General features: G+C 42.8%; 1 protein-coding gene across 1 annotated transcript in view; it reads left to right on the forward strand.

The window, feature by feature from the left end:
* Nucleotides 1-1,396: 1,396 nt before the first annotated feature.
* PABPC1 (poly(A) binding protein cytoplasmic 1) overlaps nt 1,397-18,162 on the forward strand; it is a 50,804-nt gene continuing 34,038 nt past the window's right edge. The window contains exons 1-2 of the mRNA XM_014467265.2: nt 1,397-1,419; nt 2,192-2,320. Coding sequence (XP_014322751.2) covers nt 1,397-1,419; nt 2,192-2,320 — 152 coding nt within the window. The remainder of the gene's footprint in view (nt 1,420-2,191; nt 2,321-18,162) is intronic.

Here is an 18,162-nt window from a genome sequence, read left to right on the forward strand (position 1 = left end):
GAAAGCAGGAGTTAAAGCATAGGACAGTATGAACGAAATCAAATTAGGTCTACATTCTGGTCAGTTTGACCTTGGCTAGGTTCTTAATATCTCTAAACCTCAGTTTCTCATCTGTACAATGGGAATAACAACATTCCAGATCCACAATCCTGTACTGGCAATTCTGAAACCCAAAGAGCTCTGCAAAATGAATGTTTTTTAAGCTTGCAGGAAATTCATTTGATGGCAAAACCTGACTCGACCTGATGAGAAATTTTATACAGTTTTATTTATCTCATTAAGCCTGATTACACATATGTTTGCCTCAGAAATATCAACATATTTGATGATGCTGTCCCAGACCTTGCTGGGGGGAGGGGGGGAGGGGGGGGGATGAATAAAGCAGTATGTGCACAGAACTGTTTCAGAATTGAGGACCATTCTGAAGCCTACCAGGACCTGGGTGAAATCTAGTGAGGGATCCGGGACCTGTGCCTTTGGGGTTGCTGGAAGCACTAAGGCAGATAAAGTGTGTGTGGTGCTTGCAACAATGCCTGGGACTTTCAATGCTCAGGAAATTAAAACTAGAATTCATAACTAAAAACACTTGAATTAGGAGTGTGGACGAAAAGGGGGTTCTATAGAAAGTAACCTCACCGGGCCATCTGGTCGTAAATTCCTAAGTAGGCGGGTCATGTGCGTAGTCACACCCCAGGCCTATAGCAGGCCCCGTCCATTCTTTCCATGCGTCTGGATTAACACACCTTTGAGTGCCTTTTTCTCAGACCCCTCCTTATCCTGTAATCCATGCCTGCCTTGCTCTCTCCCACCATCAGGTAATACTCCTTACATCCCCTCCTTCATTTCAAATGCATCCAAGAAACGACAAAACTGTTGGTCTCCGTAGCATCTGAGATCTTGCTCCCCGGCATATGTTGTCAGTTTGGCTCAAATAAACTCTTCTAACAATTCTCTACAGGCTTGGACCTTCTTACATCGACAGGAGTAGTTCTGCTCTTGCTCTTGTCACCTTGGCATTCACCGTGTGACCAAACTCTGCTAATCTGCTGGCACACGGCTGGCATTTCATGGTGCTCTTATCACCTTGGCTCTTGTCAAACTTTGCAGCTCCTACTCCCCCATCCAGTCCTGGTGGGCAGGCTCTGCACCATGTCGCTGCTGGCACTGTGGAGTTGAAACCCAGAGACTAAAGCCGAGAAAATTGTTCCGAACGTACAGCATCACAAGGATGGGGAATGAAAGGTCTGAAGGTGGATAGACTCCCACCTGAAGGTGGGGTGGCCTGCTGGAAGAGGCCTCAACTTTGGAGCCAGAGAGGCCTCAGTCCTAGCTCCACCCTCCCTGGTGGGAATGACTAGCTCTCAGTTTCTTACCTGAAAGTTCTGCCATCGTGGCGATGTGCATGCTGCATGGGGCCTGGTACACAGAAGGCGCTCAACAAGGGACACGCAGACAGACACAGGTGCACACCATTCTGCTGAGTGACTACCAGATACAGTTCTGCCTTGCCCTACATCAACCAGGGCTCCCCAGAGGGAAGCTTAACGCCTTATCTTTCTTGCAAAAGAGGCCAAGAGGCCAAGCAGAAGGGCTCTCTCTCTGAGAAGCCCACAGTGGCAGGAGGAAGCCTGGGTTCTTCTCACCTGGGCTGTGTTTAGGACCCTACGTGTGATTCAAAGGATCAGACACGCACGACGTCAGGTCGGGATCACAGGGTGACTTGTCAATACACAGACGTCAGTAAGGCTCATTCACTCTCTGAATCCAGGTTTCGACTCCCACTGCCACTGCTGCCATCACTCCCACCACTTCCAACCAAGGACACCTAGCCACGTGGGGAGGTCATGTCATACCTAGACTCAGCCAGGTTTTGGCACTGCTGTATGGCCACTGTGGCTGAACTTGAAATTTACTCATAGAGTTGGTGTTGATATGACATTTTGCTGCCACTGAGCGTGTGACCAAACTCTGTTAATATGCTGGCACACAGCTGGCCCTTCATGGCCCTTATCAGCCCTGGTTTTGTGACGCGTCTCCTCGCTGCCTGGTGAGACGTTCATGCTCAGCCTTGTTGTTTAATGAGGCTTACATGCAGGCCATCGCCTTGGACGTGAGGGCGAGACACTGTCTTGCAGAAGGCTTCTTTTTCATGGTTTTCTGTAATGAAACATTGTATTGTTCTGCATTTTAGCTTTGGTTTTGTAATCACTGATTACATAATGAATTTTGATTCTGTGCCTGCAAAATCGGTCTACGCTATTAAGAACACAGGAGAGGGCACGGCTGCTTTAGAACGCAGTGCTGGAGACTGTGTCCGTCCGTACCTCCCACCCCCGTCACCACCGTTCCTGCTCATCTCGTGGAGTATCAGTGTCACATTATACTACACGGAGTGGGGATGGCAATGGCACGGCAGGACACCGCCTTCACTTCTGCAAAAACAGTAGCAGATCCTAGGATGATTTGAAGAATAGTTTATTGAGTTAATATTGGCATATAACATTATATTAGCTTTGTTGAAGATTTTTGACTCTATGTTCATCAAGGATATTGGCCTGTAATGTGTGTGTGTGTGTGTGTGTGTGTGTGTGTGTGTGTGTTTGTCTGGTTTGGATATCAGGATAATATTGGCTTCGTAAAATGAGTTTGCAAGGGTTCTCACCTCTTCAGGTTTTTGGAAGAGTTTGAGGAGGATATGTATTAACTGTTCTTTAAGTGTTTGGTAGCATTCACCAGTGAAGCTGTCTGGTCCTGGACTTTTGCTTTTTGGGGAGGTTTTTGGTTACTGGTTCAATCTCCCTGCTAGTAATTGATCTATTTAGATTTTGTATTACTTCATGGTTCAATCTTGGAAGAGTGTATGTTTTAGGAATTTATCCATTTCTTTTGGGTTGTCCAATTTGTTGGTGTGTATTTGATTATGGTAGTCTTTCATGGTCCTTTGTACTTCTGTGTATCAGCTGTAACTTCGCTTTCATTTCTGATTTTATTTATTTGAGCTGCCTCTTTTTCTTAGGGAATCTAGCTAAAGGTTGTACGATGACTTAAAATTTGCAATTTTGTAAAACATCAGCTATCTGTAGTGGGTCTAACTTCATCTGCCTCATTCATATCTAAGTGCATGAAAGTCTGTGTTCTTGACTTTAAGATTAAGGTTACCAGATAAAATACATGACTCCCAATTAAATTTTAATTGCAGAAAAACAATGAATATTTTTTTTGGAAAGTATGTCCTAAATATTGTATGGGACATACCTATGCTAAAAAAATTATTTATTATTTATCTGAAATTCAAATTTAACTGGGCATTGTCTTATTTTTATTTGCTAAATCTGGCATCCATCACTACTTGAGATCAAAGTCTTGTCATTGTCCTATCCCCCACTTCTGTCCTTGTGGGACATGGATAATGCATTCTGCCAAGATGCCTGAGACAGAATGAAGCAAAGGAAGAATGTTAATCAGACTTGGCTTTTTATTCTTATCTAGCTCCAAGTGACACAGATATGCATTAAATTCATGAGTAAATTAAAAGCTTTCATTTGGACAGCTGAAGTTTAGGTCATTTTTATCCTGGAACTTCAGCAAGATTGGTGGAAGGATGTGAAGAGAAAAGAATGCTCTAGGGATCGAGAATCCTGGGCACTTCTTCCAGGTTGAGTGGCTATGGCATGGCATTCTCTCTTTAGTCTTTAATTGAAAATGTAAAGGTTTACATTACATTACCTCTAAGTTTTCTTCCAGGGCTAAAAATTCTAAAATTCTAGCTTCAAAGGGTCTTAAACCTCCCAGGTATGTTTTGAAAATCACAATGTTAGATAAAAAATTTAAACATCAGCTCTAGCGGGTTTGGCTCAGTGGATAAGAGCATCAGCCTGTGGATTGAGGGGTCCCAGATATGATTCTGGTCCAGGGCACATGCCTGGGTTGTGGGCTCGGTCCCCAGTCGGGGGGGTGCAGGAGGCAGCCGATCAGTGATTCTCTCTCATCATTGATGTTTCTATCTCTCTCTCCCTCTCCCTTCATCTCTGAAATCAATAAAAAAATATTTAAAAAAATTTAAACAGAAATTTTTTATTTATGCTGATAATTTTAATAAGTTTCTTACTGAATTTCTATCTGAGCAGAGTGTGTTTTGACATCATCAGAACTCTTGCCATTGCATTAAATATTTGCTGCAAACTTTTTACTTAATGGGTATCCAGGTACAAGATTTGCTTGTCAGAATACTCTAATAAATTTTCCACATGTCTCTCATTCTTAAATGACTTTGGTAAAATTGAAGCTATTACATGTACTCAAGTCATTAATGGTTACTCTGAGATCAATATGATTTGGGATAAAGGAAGATATTTTATGGAAACATTTTTAATGTAGGCACAAAATATATGCTAAGGAAAATGGCACTTTGGTGAGCATACTACTCATTCTTTCAAGTAGATTCAACAAACATTGTTGTAATGTATCCCGTGAATCACAGAAGGACGCCTCAAGAAGTCGAATTAAAGAGTCACATTTATTGCAATCCGGGACTATGAAGGGTCATTCCCAAATCTCATAGTAACAAGATAGTCGAAAAACCAGGTTTATATAGGCAAAAATCACAAAGGTATTGATTACATCCCAGGGTTTGGAATGAGGAACCTGGTTCGCAAAAAAGCAGTTTACAGAAGCAGAAGCAGCATGTTATCTAAATTACAGTTTTGGGTCTCCAGATCGCTGAATTGACGGAAACACATTATCTAGAGCCCTCGGGTCTGGAATGAGGAACCTGGTCAGACTTAAGCATGTTATCTAAATTACAGTCTTGGGTCTCCCGGAACACTGAGTCAACAGGGACACGTTAACTGGAGCCCTCTGACCTTAGGATAACTGTGCTGCCCTTCCCAGGTAAAGGAAAATGTGCTTTCTAAGACCAGTATGACCACTACAAATGGGATTTCACATTACAATCAATAGGGTAGTCATTCAATCGAATGGGATGATTTATACAATCCAGAAAATCAAAATAACTTTTCTATTGTTAAGACAAACAACAGGGTTAGAGTTAAACTATAGTTTCTACCTGAGATGATTGCTACCATACTTCAACATATTCATCGATTGGGCCATCCCACACACTCCTCTGGCTTCAACCTCCATTTATATATATATATATATTTTTTAATATATTTTATTGATTTTTTTCAGAGAGGAAGGGAGAGGGATAGAGAGTTAGAAACATCGATGAGAGAGAAACATCTATCAGCTGCCTCCTGCACACCTCCTACTGGGGATGTGCCTGAAACCCAGGTACATGCCCTTGACCGGAATTGAACCTGGGACCTTTCAGTCCGCAGGCCGACGCTCTATCCACTGAGCCAAACCGATTTCGGCTCCATTTATATTTTTATGGCTTCTATAATCCCCAGGTCCACATCTCATTTCTCTTCTGAGTTTCAGAACCAAATTTCCATCTTCCCATTAGAAATCTCCACCTAGATGTACCACAGGCACCTCAAACTCAGTAAATCAAAATAAAATTCCCAATATCTTTACCTCACAACCTGCTCTATTGGTCTCCTCAAACTTGGCTAATGCTATTATTATCCGCCATCATTATTAGCAGGTGCTAGAAATCTGGTAATTACCTCAACCCTGAATCAACGGGTTACCAAGTCCATTCAGCTCTACCTCCTGAATGTCTCTTGAATCTGTCCCCTTTATTCATTCATAGCAAAGGACATGGTACAAGGCAAGTGCTCCATAAACATTATTTGGGCAGGGTCGGGAGATGGATAAATGAAATTAAAACAGAGGTGGTAGGTAACCTGGCTGGCATGGCTCAGGTTGAGTGTCGACCTATGAACCAGGAGGTCAGGATAATTCTCTCTCATCATTGATGTTTCTATTTTTCTCTCCCTTTCCCTTCCTCTCTAAAAATCAATAAAGATATTTAAAAAAAAAATTCAAACAGCATATAAACATACAGTGTAAAAGTGAAGACCTGTTTTTAATAAATAAGATGATCAGTTCTGAAAATTCATAGTCATTATCTCTTCAAATATTACCTTTATCCAAGCCCTTCTCTTCTCTCCTTCTGAGAGTCTGATTAAATGAATGCTAGATATTTTCATTGTTTTCCATATCTCTTAGCCTCTCTTTTATATTTGCTGTGTTATATGCTGAATAACTTATTCTGGTCTATATTTTAGTTCTCAATTCTCTCTTTAGTTGTATCTAAACTGCTTAAACATGTCTATTGAGTTTTAGATTTTGGTTACTGTATTTTTTATTTTGAGACATTCTATTTGGTTCTTTTTCAAACTTGCTAGGTCATTTCCTTTTATGCACATATATTTCCGAAGTAAGCATAGTTGCTTTTATACACTCTGTTTAATAATTTCAAAATCTGAAGTCTTTGGAGGTCTCTTTTTTCTAGTTCTCATTCTTGATGGTTTATGTCATCGTAGGCTTAGTTTTTTTGTTTTTACTGTATGCTGCTCATTGTTCTTGTTTTCAAACTATAAGAGAAAGTTTATTTAGAAAGTCACAGAGATAGAAGAAGTGAGCTGTAGACGAAATGGGCTCAGGAAACAAGTTTCAGAGGCAAAAGAAGGGCCCTTGTAGCTTAAGGGAGAGAAAGGTAAAGGTAATGTGCCTGGGGGGAGAAGAGTGGGCGGGGAAAGCCACAGGCAAGCTCCCTGGAGAGAGAGCTCAGCTGCTCATTGTTGTTGAAATTTTCTTCAGGGGAATTCTTTGAAGCCCAGGATGACACTAATTTCCTCCAGAAAGAACTTCCCTTTACTTTAAACTAAATTCACAACTTGACAGGTTTTTATGGTTTTATAGTTTTGTTAATGTTGTTTATTTATTTGATCACCAAAGCAATATACCGTAGATTTGGACGCTGTGAAAGTACCAATTCGCTGGGGTAACTTTTTAGAGCAGTTCCCTACCATTTCCCCCTCCTGCTCCGCGCATGATAATGGCAACATTTCCTGTGGCCTCCTGGGCCTGAGGGTAGAGGCACATTCACTTTGTCTCACCCTTGCCCTGAGGGTTTGACCCTTATTAGTCACGGGAGGGGTGTGCCCTGGGCTTTGATTCTGTCCCCTGTCCTGAGAAGCCCTCAGAACCAAAAGTCAAGTTTGCCCAAATTGGCAAATGTCCTTAGTTCAAAAACAGCGGTAGGATGGATGCCACTAAAAGAGGTCTTGTTTTCCTTTGATTTGGGACTTTCGTTTCTTACTATCTTGACAGCTCTTCGATGCTGTTAAGACGTCAAAAAAATTGTTAGCCAGCATTTTTGGTTGTTTCTAGCGAGAGGTTGGACTGATCCCTATCCTGCCTTCTTCCTAGAAATGGAGGCTCTTCCCTGATCTTCCTAGGTTCGGTCAAGCTGCACACTTAGAAACTAAAAAACCAACAGGACCTGTTTGCTCTGAGCAAGTTAGCATATGAAAAGCAAGCACATGTTTTTAAAGGAAAAGGATTATTGCAAGGCTCCCTTGAATATACTACAAAAAATTAAAAACCTTTTCAGGAATATATCTGAATTTTTCTAGGAAATGTTTTCCAAAACATTTTAATTTTCCAACCACTACTAAATTATGTTAAAATTGCAGCACATGTCCTGACTGGTTTGGCTCAGTGGATAGAGCGTCGGCCTGCGGACTGAAGGGTCCCAGGTTCGATTCCGGCAAGGGCATGTACCTTGGTTGCAGGCACATTCCCAGTAGGGGGCGTGCAGGAGGCAGCGGATCGATGTTTCTCTCTTATCGATGTTTCTAACTATCCCTCTCCCTTCCTCTCTCTGTAAAAAATCAATAAAATATATTTTTTTAAAATCAATAAAATATATATATTTTTAAAAATTGCAGCACATTACCAGAAGTGACTTTTCCAACAAACTCAACTACCCAAGAATCCAAGAGTTAAGTGTAAAATGACTCTACATAGTCTAATTAGATGGCAAAAGGTTCCTCATCTAATTTAATGTACTTTATTCATCAGAAAGTCCCCAAGGCCTCATTGAGAGCTTATTATTTCATACACAATTCAAAGAAACCTCATTCTCTGGTTTCTAGCCCATAAACCTTTAGGAAGAAGACATGCATGTTGAAAGGCAGGTTCATTGTAAGAGCCAGGGGTGGCGTCTGACAGCTCCACTAGGAGACAGTAGACAGGACTCTGTAAAAACCTGCCTAAAAACTCAAGAAGAGGCACATTGGAGACATTTAGCCCAACACATTGCAGCTCAGAGGACAAACAGCTGTGCTCTCGGTGCTGATCTTATGGCAGCTTCAAACCAGCGAGGCTGTTTCTAAGGCAGAGAGGTATGTAATGCCTTTAATCCATTTTCTATATTTATAAGTAAAAGTAAACATTAATGTATGGTTAAAAAAAATTTCTGATTTAGAGAATCTCATTCACTAGCAGGGTCCAAATAATACACATTTCTATACTATAGCCTTTAACACTCAATTTCCCTTTGAGACTGACTCCAGAAAATTCAGAGCTTATAAATGCCTTAAATATACCTTTAGGTCTTCTAGCTTTCAGTCTAGGAGTTAAAATAGGAACTTAGGAGATAACTGTTGTAATGTACCCCGCAAATCACAGAAGGACGCCTCAAGAAGTCGAATTAAAGAGTCACATTTATTGCAATCCGGGACTATGAGGGGTCATTCCCAAATCTCATAGTGATAAGATGGTGACAAAGCCAGACTTATATAGGCAAAGATCACAAAGGTATTGATTACATCTCAAGGTTTGGAATGAGGAACCTGGTTTGCAAAAAAGCAGTTTACAGAAGCAGAAGCAGCATGTTATCTAAATTATAGTTTTGGGTCTCTGGATCACTGAATTAGCGGAAACACATTATCTAGAGCCCTCGGGTCTGGAATGAGGAACCTGGGTTAAATTTAGGCATGTTATCTAAATTACAGTTTTGGGTCTAGAGTCCTCTGACCTTGGGATAACTGTGCTGTCCTTCCCAGGTAAAGGAAAATGTGCTTTCTAAGACCAGTATGACCACAACCCATGGGATATTCACATTACAATCAATAAGGCATTTAATCGAATGGGATGATTTATATAATTCAGAAAATCAAAATAACCTGTCCATTGTTAAACGAAGCAAATAGGTACATAAGCCAAACAGCAGGGTTAGAGTTAGGCTACAGTTTCTACCTGGGATGGTTGCTACCATACTTCATGTTATGCCCAGATTTCAAGATCCCCAAGAAACCACATTAGGGAGCCAGCCAATCCGATGCAAAAGCATAAGAATCTGTATTTCAAGCTAGCTTGAGCTCCCCATCCACCAGACTCACCGACACAACGACAAGCCAAGTGGCGAAGAGACAGAACCCCGCCTAGAGATGGGTTTTAAAGCGGGGGTTGGAGTAAGGGGGGGAGAAAGGACTGTGCTCTGCCGATTGGCCAGGCGCAAGTCGATGTCTTGTTCCTGGGTGTGGCTAGCAGAGTCTTAGACTTCCGGGAAGAAGCTCCTTGCCAAGCACGTGGCCAAGGTAAGATGGAGGACATAGCCCTTACCCTGGGGCAAGATGGAGGGCGTAGCCTTTACCCTGGGGCAAGGTGGAGGGCGTAGCCCTTACCCTGAGGCAAGGTGGAGGGCCTAGCCCTTACCCTGGGGCAAGGTGGAGGGCCTAGCCCTCGCCCTTTCACTTCATAACAACTAGATTGGCCATGTTTGAAAGAGTCAGAAAGGTCTGGCTTTACTTCAGAGCAGCCTACTTCAGACAGCTTATGCAGATACACAAAAGAGAACTTTATCAGTGAAAATAGAAATGTCTGGATCATGAAGTGATAGATAAGGATGGGGTCCCAAGGGTGCATGGGGAAGGAGCGGTGAAGGGATCAGGAGGGGAAAAAATGCTCCCCCGAGAGCCTTGCTTTTACTTATCTCCTTTTCGGGTCAAATAATGCCATCCCTGCCTCCTGATATGAGTTAGAAGGCAGGACTCTCAACTTGCCCATCTATTCTGGATCCAGCTGAACTGGGGGCCCTGTTTCTGTGGTATTGGGATCATTATCTGAAAGGTTACAGACTTTGCTAATCTCAGGAGATGAGGTGATGGGATTTAGTGTCATTTTCATTATTATATTGTTAGTACCATTCTAAATCCAGACACCTGCTTATTGTGAGGTGCTGGCTACTTCATATCCTTAGCGTAACTCCCTGTATTTTTCCCTTGGTATTGATCATACCGACTTGACTTTTTAAGTATTAGTGTATATTTGTCATTTTTTTCTTAACAAGTGGAGTTAACAACTGAGCTGTAGGAGGAGAGGGCTTTCGTTTTGTTTAGAACTGGCAAATAAGTTCCATTTTGCAAGCCAATTCTGCTTGACTTGATGGAAAGTCATGCGATGAAGAAACACAGGAGAGGCAGTGTGGCGGCCTGTCAAATATTTGTTATCCTGGGCTAGGTGCAACAAATATTTATTGAAAGCCTATTACATGCCAAGTAGTATGTTACATGCAGGCTTTTTGTTTGTGATTTCTAAAAGGCATCCTAAGAAGTGGCCCATATATATATAGCTCTTCTCTCTGTCACCCAGTCTTCATTTCATTATTAATGAATCCTCTCTGAATGCCACAGGGTATGCATGGGCATCTGAAGGAGCCACGGCAGGGCTCACACATACTAACAAGGACAGGAATGGCCCATAATCAAGAGCAATTATTTTTAAAGGCATAAGCATGTGAGTAGTGTCAGGAAGGTCTGAGGTTTGTGAAATGCTCAACACAAGGGCTTTTTACAAGCTATGTCTGGATGACCAAAAAGACCAATCAAGTAGGACTAGGGTACATTTCTTGGGAGAGATATGTAACGCTAACAGATTATAAGGAAAAAAATAATTACCAAATTATTTCCCATTGTTTTCGCTGTTTCTCACAGGGTGGTACATCAGAATCACCTAGCATGTGGGTTAACGTGTATTCCCGGGCCCCATCTCAAATTTACGAAGCCTCAGTCTCTGAGAGAAGGCTGGGATGTGCATTTTCACAAGCTCTGCCTCCTCCAAGAAATGCTGATCATATAAGAGAAATAAATAGGTTAAAGTATTTCCCCAAACTTCTTATTCAGAGTTCAGTCTTATACAATGTGTTTCACTTCAGAACTGGGTATACATGTTCTGTTTCTCCAAACACAATCATCCTCCAGGAATGTCAGTTATGCAATTATTTCTTTAAACAGTTCTTTCAACAATTTTCTTCTAAGCCCGTGACTCATTTCCCCTCCCCCGATCCACAAGTTCCAGTGCAGGTCACTTCGTACTTTTTCTGGTGTCAAAGAGGGTTTCAGAACACAGCCAAGATTATATTACCTCCTGAAATGGTCCTCAGATTATTTGCTGAATGAAACATTGATGGGTTGCCATTGTCCATTGTGCCATCAGAAATATAAAGCAAGTTGGCACATGTGCAGAGAGCCACTGCTGCATCTCATCTGTCAAATAGCCAACAGCAATTATAAAGCACCATTAATTAGCACAAGCATCCTAATTTCAGAAATGTTAAATGTGAGAAGATATGTATCTAAGAATAAAAAAATTCAGCAGTTATGTTCTACTTGCATGTTGAACCCCATGCAAACTTTGGGATCTATGCTGTCCCATGACAAGGGAAGTTCGAGACTCTTATATTCAAGGATTTAATAGTCACAACCCTGTCTACTCTGGTGTAACTTCATCTCCTCGCCCATCATTTGGCAAGAGAAGAATTCGAATCCTCAGATTCCAGACAGAGGTATGAGTCAGTCACCGAGCTGGAGAGTGGCTTTGGTGAACTGACATCCAGTCGCCCCACCTCCATGCGCCATCTAGTTCTTCAGGCCTCATGGCATGGGCAGTAATCATCACACACTCAACAGCAGTCTTTCCTGAAACGCATGGTAACAAAGTCGGGGATTTCCAAACATCAGATCCCTCTCTCTTTTTTTTTAAATGGTGAACCAGTTCCTCACTTTCTTTTCTTTTTTTAAAAAAATTATTTTATTGATTTTTTTACAGAGAGGAAGGGAGAGAGAGAGAAACATCGATCAGCTGCCTCCTGCACACCTCCCATTAGGGATGTGCCTGCAACCAAGGTACATGCCCTTGACTGGAATCGAACCTGGGACCTTTCAGTCCACAGGCCAACGCTCTATCCACTGAGCCAAACCGGTTAGGGCTGGATCCCTCTCTTATACATACTAGAGTGAAGGGTATACAAAGTGAGCTCGGGCTGACTTGGTTTCCATTCTGACACTTGCTGGATGGATGTCTTGGCTGAGTTTGCCTGCTGGGCTTCAATGTTCTCCTCGGTAAAATAGAGGTTGCCGTCATTACTGCTACTAAATAAGGTGATCTATGGAAAATGCTGAACAACATGCCTGGCACATACAGTAAAGGAACAATAAGTGGTACATAAGAATGAATTTCAGATAGATCAAAGCTCTAAGTGTAAGAAGTGAAATCATAAAAATTATTGAAGATGACATGGGAGATTATTTTTATAATATAAGAATGGAGAAGGCTTTTCTACATATGATATATGTGAAGAAGGAGGAGGGGGAAAGCCCAAAAGGAAAAGATTGATATATCTGACTACTTAAAAAAATAAAACTTTTCTACATAGAAATAAAAATATATATAAACAAAGTGAACGGACAAATGACAAACTGGAAAAAAAAGTAGTTGTATCATATAACACAAAGGGTTAGTTTCCTTAACATATAAAGATCTCCTATAAGTCAACAAGGAAAAGAAGCTTAACTAATTGACAGTTTTGCAAAGGATATATAAAAGAAATATAAGTTGCTTTTAAACATACGAAAAGATCTTTAATCTCTTTCATAAGAAATGAAGGAAGGTAGAGAAGCTCTTTGGCTTCTGTGCCCTTCCCGACGCAGTGCCGTACTCTCTTGCCAGGACCCCTGCACACTGTCAAGGGCAGGGTGTCCCTATGCTGCCTCTTCACCTGGGTTCCCTCTCTTGCCTTCTTCTAGGAGCCCCCACGGAAGGAAAGGCTGGCCCCTCCACTGACCCCAGTATTTCCCCTGGCTTCCAGGTTCTGAAGATTCTGAACTGGCTCCCTGAAGTGAGGACTGAGCACTGCTTAGGAAGGGTTAAAACATGTTTACATATATATATAGTACTGCGTCCAAATCCAGGAAGCAATAATCTGGAATATTCTGTGCCAGTCCAGCCACCCTTGAGTAAAATGTTCTGTTCTTTGATAAAGGACAGTGCCCTGTAAGGAGGGCAGCCAGCAGGGTGACAGGTATTGCAACCATGTCTTTCAGGAAACAGCTGAAAGAACAGGATGTTAGGGTTTGGGGGAAACTTACTAGAAGGAAACATAACTGTCCTCAAACAGGTGAAGGGCTGTGGGTCGGCCCTTCTAGGAGAGGGGGTCAGGCATACTGGGTGCCCCAACCGAAAGCAGAACTTGGGAGGGAGGGTACAAGTCCCTGGAAGAAGATGTGTTGAGCTTCGGAACAATCGGCTTGTTAAAAATGGAATGAGCGCCTTTAAGGGAATGACCTTTCTGTAGCTGGACAAGCAAGTGGTGAGTGACAGGCTTTGAGGGAGAAGCCCTTTCAGAGATGCCACCCTGGGCCAACCTACGATCTCTCTCTCTCTCTCTTTCTCTCTCCCCACCCCCCTCTCATATATCAATACCTGATCAATACCTGCCATCCTATATATTTGACTCTATCTTGTTTATTGTCAGCTTCCCTCCTGGAGATGAAGGACTGTCCCTGCTCTGTTTGTTGCTATATCCATGGCTTAGGACCTGCTTAGACAGCCATTGCTGAATGATCTCTGTAGAAGGAAGCCCTGCCTGGACAGTGAGTACCTGGTTATCTCTGGGTGCATTCCAGCTCAAGAATTTGAAGATTTTATAAGCCCTACAGTGTGTGTCCCGTGGCTCCTGGCCTTTGGAGCTACCCGTGGCTGGAGAGGCATGTGACTGAGAGGACCATCAGGCCGTGTGTGCGCATTCCTGAATTGGCCCAGGACGCACAGGGCCAGTGCAGAGCAGGGGCTGATAGGTGGCTACTGGGGGTGATGGGGCGAGGAAGACTTCAGTGAGGAGGGGTTTGAGACATGAGCTACAGGGGAGGGCATAGATTTTGGGTGGGATTCTCAGTCTTTGAGCAAGTTTCTTATTTGTCTGAGATTCCATTTCCTTATTTATAAAAACCTTGCATAATTGTTGTGAAAATGAACTTTGAATCACGAGGCCCAGGGCCAATCACAGAAGGTTGTTCAGAAAGTGCTTGCTTCTCTTATGGCGACTGCTTCTGTGCTATTTAGCTTGAGTTTTATTGAATGAGATTTTGTCAATAGAGATGTGTGAAAAGGGGTCACAAAGTAGAGAGCGGGGCCTCTACAAAGAGTTAAATACCTAAATACCTAAATTAACTCTTATGCTGGAAAACAAAAATGACATCAGAGCATAGAGCTCAAAAGTGGGGGGTCTAGACCAGTGATGGCGAACCTTTTGAGCTCGGCCTGTCAGCATTTTGAAAAACCCTAACTTAACTCTGGTGCCGTGTCACATATAGAAATTTTTTGATATTTGCAACCATAGTAAAACAAAGACGTATATTTTTGATATTTATTTTATATATTTAAATGCCATTTAACAAAGAAAAATCAACCAAAAAAATGAGTTCGCATGTCACCTCTGACACGCGTGTCATAGGTTCGCCATCACTGGTCTAGACTCAACTGTTTCCTTTCAGATCCTAGCTCTTACTGAGTGGCCTCTCTGTGCCTCAATATTTCCATTGCAAAGTGGGGCTAATAGTACCTATGCTATAGGTTGTCGTGAGGATTAAATGAGTTGCCATGTGTGAAGCACTTAGAACAGTGACAGGCACAATGCAAGCACTCTGTACATGTTAGCTGTGAGGATTGTTACGTATTCTGAAGGAAGTCTGCCACTGATCTGTTTAGTTGAAGGGGAGGGAGGAGACAGGGGAAGGCAGGGTGAAACCAGACATGAGTGTCATTAACAGTGTGGGCTCTACCATACATGGACTTTTCATATGTATAAGTCCAGCCCTACATTCAAGATCCCATCTACCTCCCACAGAAAGCCTCTCCCAACTGCCCTGCCCTCTCGGTTCCAGGTCACCCTGGATGGCTGTTTTATATAAACTACCTTAAACGATCAGTTACAAGTTTATATTCTGCTTCTCCAATTCAATTGTGAACTTACTGAGGAAGGAAAGAAAACACGTGTCATGGGCCACAGGTAATCCAGTCCCTTTCCGCTATACCGGGCCGTGAGTGTGAGGGGGACACGTGGGTGGATAAGAACAGCCTTGGGATCAGGTGGTCCTGTGTCCTAATCCCAGATCCCCTGCTTCCTAGGTATACGACCTGGGCAAGTTGCTTAGCCTTACAGTCCTCATCTATGAAATGGGGATAATATTATCACCTACCCCATAGGGCAGTTGTAAAGATTGAGATGATGCGTGAAAAATATTTAGCACAGAGCCTGTGCTCATAGTAACATTCGGAAAGTGGTAGCTTTGATTATGCTCAAGGCAAAACAGAACACTGCTAAGGGCTATAGAAGCACTGTTTGTGTTTTACCGCAGGTTGGAGTAGAGAGAGCAGGTGAGGCACTCCCTGCCATAGCCCAGCATCGAGGTGGTAAGGACTTTTGGCCTACACGCTTTGTCCCTCCTACCCTCCCGGCGTGGAAGCACCAATCATTCAATCCCATTAAGAGGACAGTCTTAGCTTCTGTAAGAAAATACTGAGTGCCAACTATGGATTGTGTCAGTATCATTTTCCTGGCTGTGATAGAATGCAAGATGTTACCATTGAGGGAAACTGGGTAAAGGGATATGTGATCTCTATATTATTGCACATAACTTACAATTATCTCAAAATAAAAATCATTTAGAAGCAAATACCTAAATTAACTCTTATGCTTAATGGTCACCTTTTTTATAGCCTTCTTCTCTTGAACTCCCTTTCCTCAGGTCTTGTTTGCCCTGTGTCCTGCCCATAACAGCACCTAGGTTAAATAATATCGATGGCCCACCCAAAATCTGGTGAGAAAAGAACAATAATAGATCATAACTGAGTGTTGGCTATGTGCCGGAGTGGTTCAAAACATATATATATAAAATAACTCCTTTAATCTTCACATGACCCTTAAGATTTTTATAATCTTCATTTTACAAATGAGACAAAACAGGCTTTGAGAAATTAAATAACTTGTTCAAGTCACACAGCAGAGCCAAGACTCCAAATGTGCAAGGCTCCAAAGCTTCCTTGGCCACTATTCTTTGTAGAGCTCAATTATGAAAAACAGCATTTAAAGTCTAAATACTTTATACTTTATATAAAGTATATATAAAGGAGAGAGAGAGGGAGAGAGAGAGAGAAAAGCATCAGTTAGAGAGAGAGATGCATCGATCAGTTGCACACACCCCGACTGGGGATTGAACTTCCTGGTGCACAGGACAATGCTCTAACCACATGAGCCGCCCCAGCCAGGGGTAAGTGTGCTTTTGATAACCACTGGGGTTTCCTGTGTCTGTATCATTGGGTTCTGTAGACAGGCACCCAGGAATCAGACAGCAACAAGGAATGGCAAACTCAACCCCTCACCTCCGACAAGCCTTTCCTCAAATGTCTCCTTGTCCACGAGGCCTGCTCTGACCTCCATGTTAAATGTTTGCAGCACCCTTACACTCACCTACCCCTGCTAGTGTCCTGATTTGCTAGGAACTCAAGGGATTCCTGGAATAGAGGGCTTTTTAGTTTTTCATTTTTTGTGTTTTTTTAAATATATTTTATTGATTTTTTACAGAGAGGAAGGGAGAGGGATAGAGTCAGAAACATCGATGAGAGAGAAACATTGATGAGCTGCCTTCCGCACACCTCCCACTGGGGATGTGCCCGCAACCAAGGCACATGCCCTTGACCGGAATCGAACCCAGACCCTTGAGTCCACAGGCCGATGCTCTATCTACTGAGCCAAACTGGTTAGGGCAAGTTTTTAAGTAAGGACAGTCCCCAGAAAACATTAAGGAATTAGTCACCCTCCCTTGCTCAACCTACCTTGTCTCTCTTCCCCGCAAAGCAGGAAGATATCTAGGGACAAGGCGTTCCAAGCTGAGGCATAGCAGGTGCAAGGCCTTGAGGCCAAACGTGCTTGGTAAGTCCAAGTAAGAGGAAGAAGGCGAATGTGACTGGAGTGGGTCAATGAAAGTGTGGTGAGAAATAAGGATAGAGTTGGGGGAGTGGCAGGTCATGTAGTACCTTGCAGTCCTAGTAATTCTATGTATTTTGGATTCTATGTACTTTGAGAATGGAAGCCACTGGAGGGTTTTGAGTAACATGATCAGACTTGCATTTTAAAAGTATCCCTGTGTTGAGACTAAACTGGGTGGTGGGGAGGTAGGGCCAGCATATGGGCAGAAGCAGGATGAACAGTTTGAAGGCCATTGCAGTCATCCAGGTTGAAAGATAGTGACTTAAACCAGGATTATGGCCGTGGAAACAGTGAAAAGTGGTTAGACTCAGGATAGCTCCACAAGTAGAGCTGGTCAGATCTGCTGACCGATTGAATTGGAGTATAAAAGAAAGAGAGGAGTCGAGGGAGGGTCTAAGATTTTTGGCCTGAGTGATTGGTGGAATGAAGCTGCGATTTTCTGAGATGGAGAAAACCTGAGGAGGAGCAGGTTTAAGGGTACAAGAGTTCAGTGTGGGAAGTATGGAGTGTGAGACTTCTGTAGGAAACCAAGTGAAATGTTGAACAGGCAGCTTTAGATTTATCAGTCCCAGGTTCTGCAGAGGAATTAGGGTGAGACATAAATCCAGAGTCATCACTGGTAACTTTTTCACCACGTGACTCAATGAGCACATGGGGGAGAGGGGGCAGTGGCGGGGTGGGGGGGTGGGGGGTTGGAGTGTGGATAGGACTGGGCCTCAGTCTCTCCACTGAGACCAGTTGAGGGGGTGGAGCTGGGAGGAAGGGGTGTCTCAGAGGTGCGAAGAGTGTTCTCAGAAGGAGCCAGTGACAGGCTGGCTTTGGCGGCGTAATGGCCACTGATGACTAGTGGGAGCTGTTTTTTTTTTTTTTTAATATATTTTATTGATTTTTTACAGAGAGAAAGGGAGAGAGATAGAGAG

This window comes from Myotis lucifugus, unplaced genomic scaffold (assembly GCF_000147115.1).
Source record: "Myotis lucifugus unplaced genomic scaffold, Myoluc2.0 scaffold_385, whole genome shotgun sequence".
NCBI lineage: Eukaryota > Metazoa > Chordata > Mammalia > Chiroptera > Vespertilionidae > Myotis > Myotis lucifugus.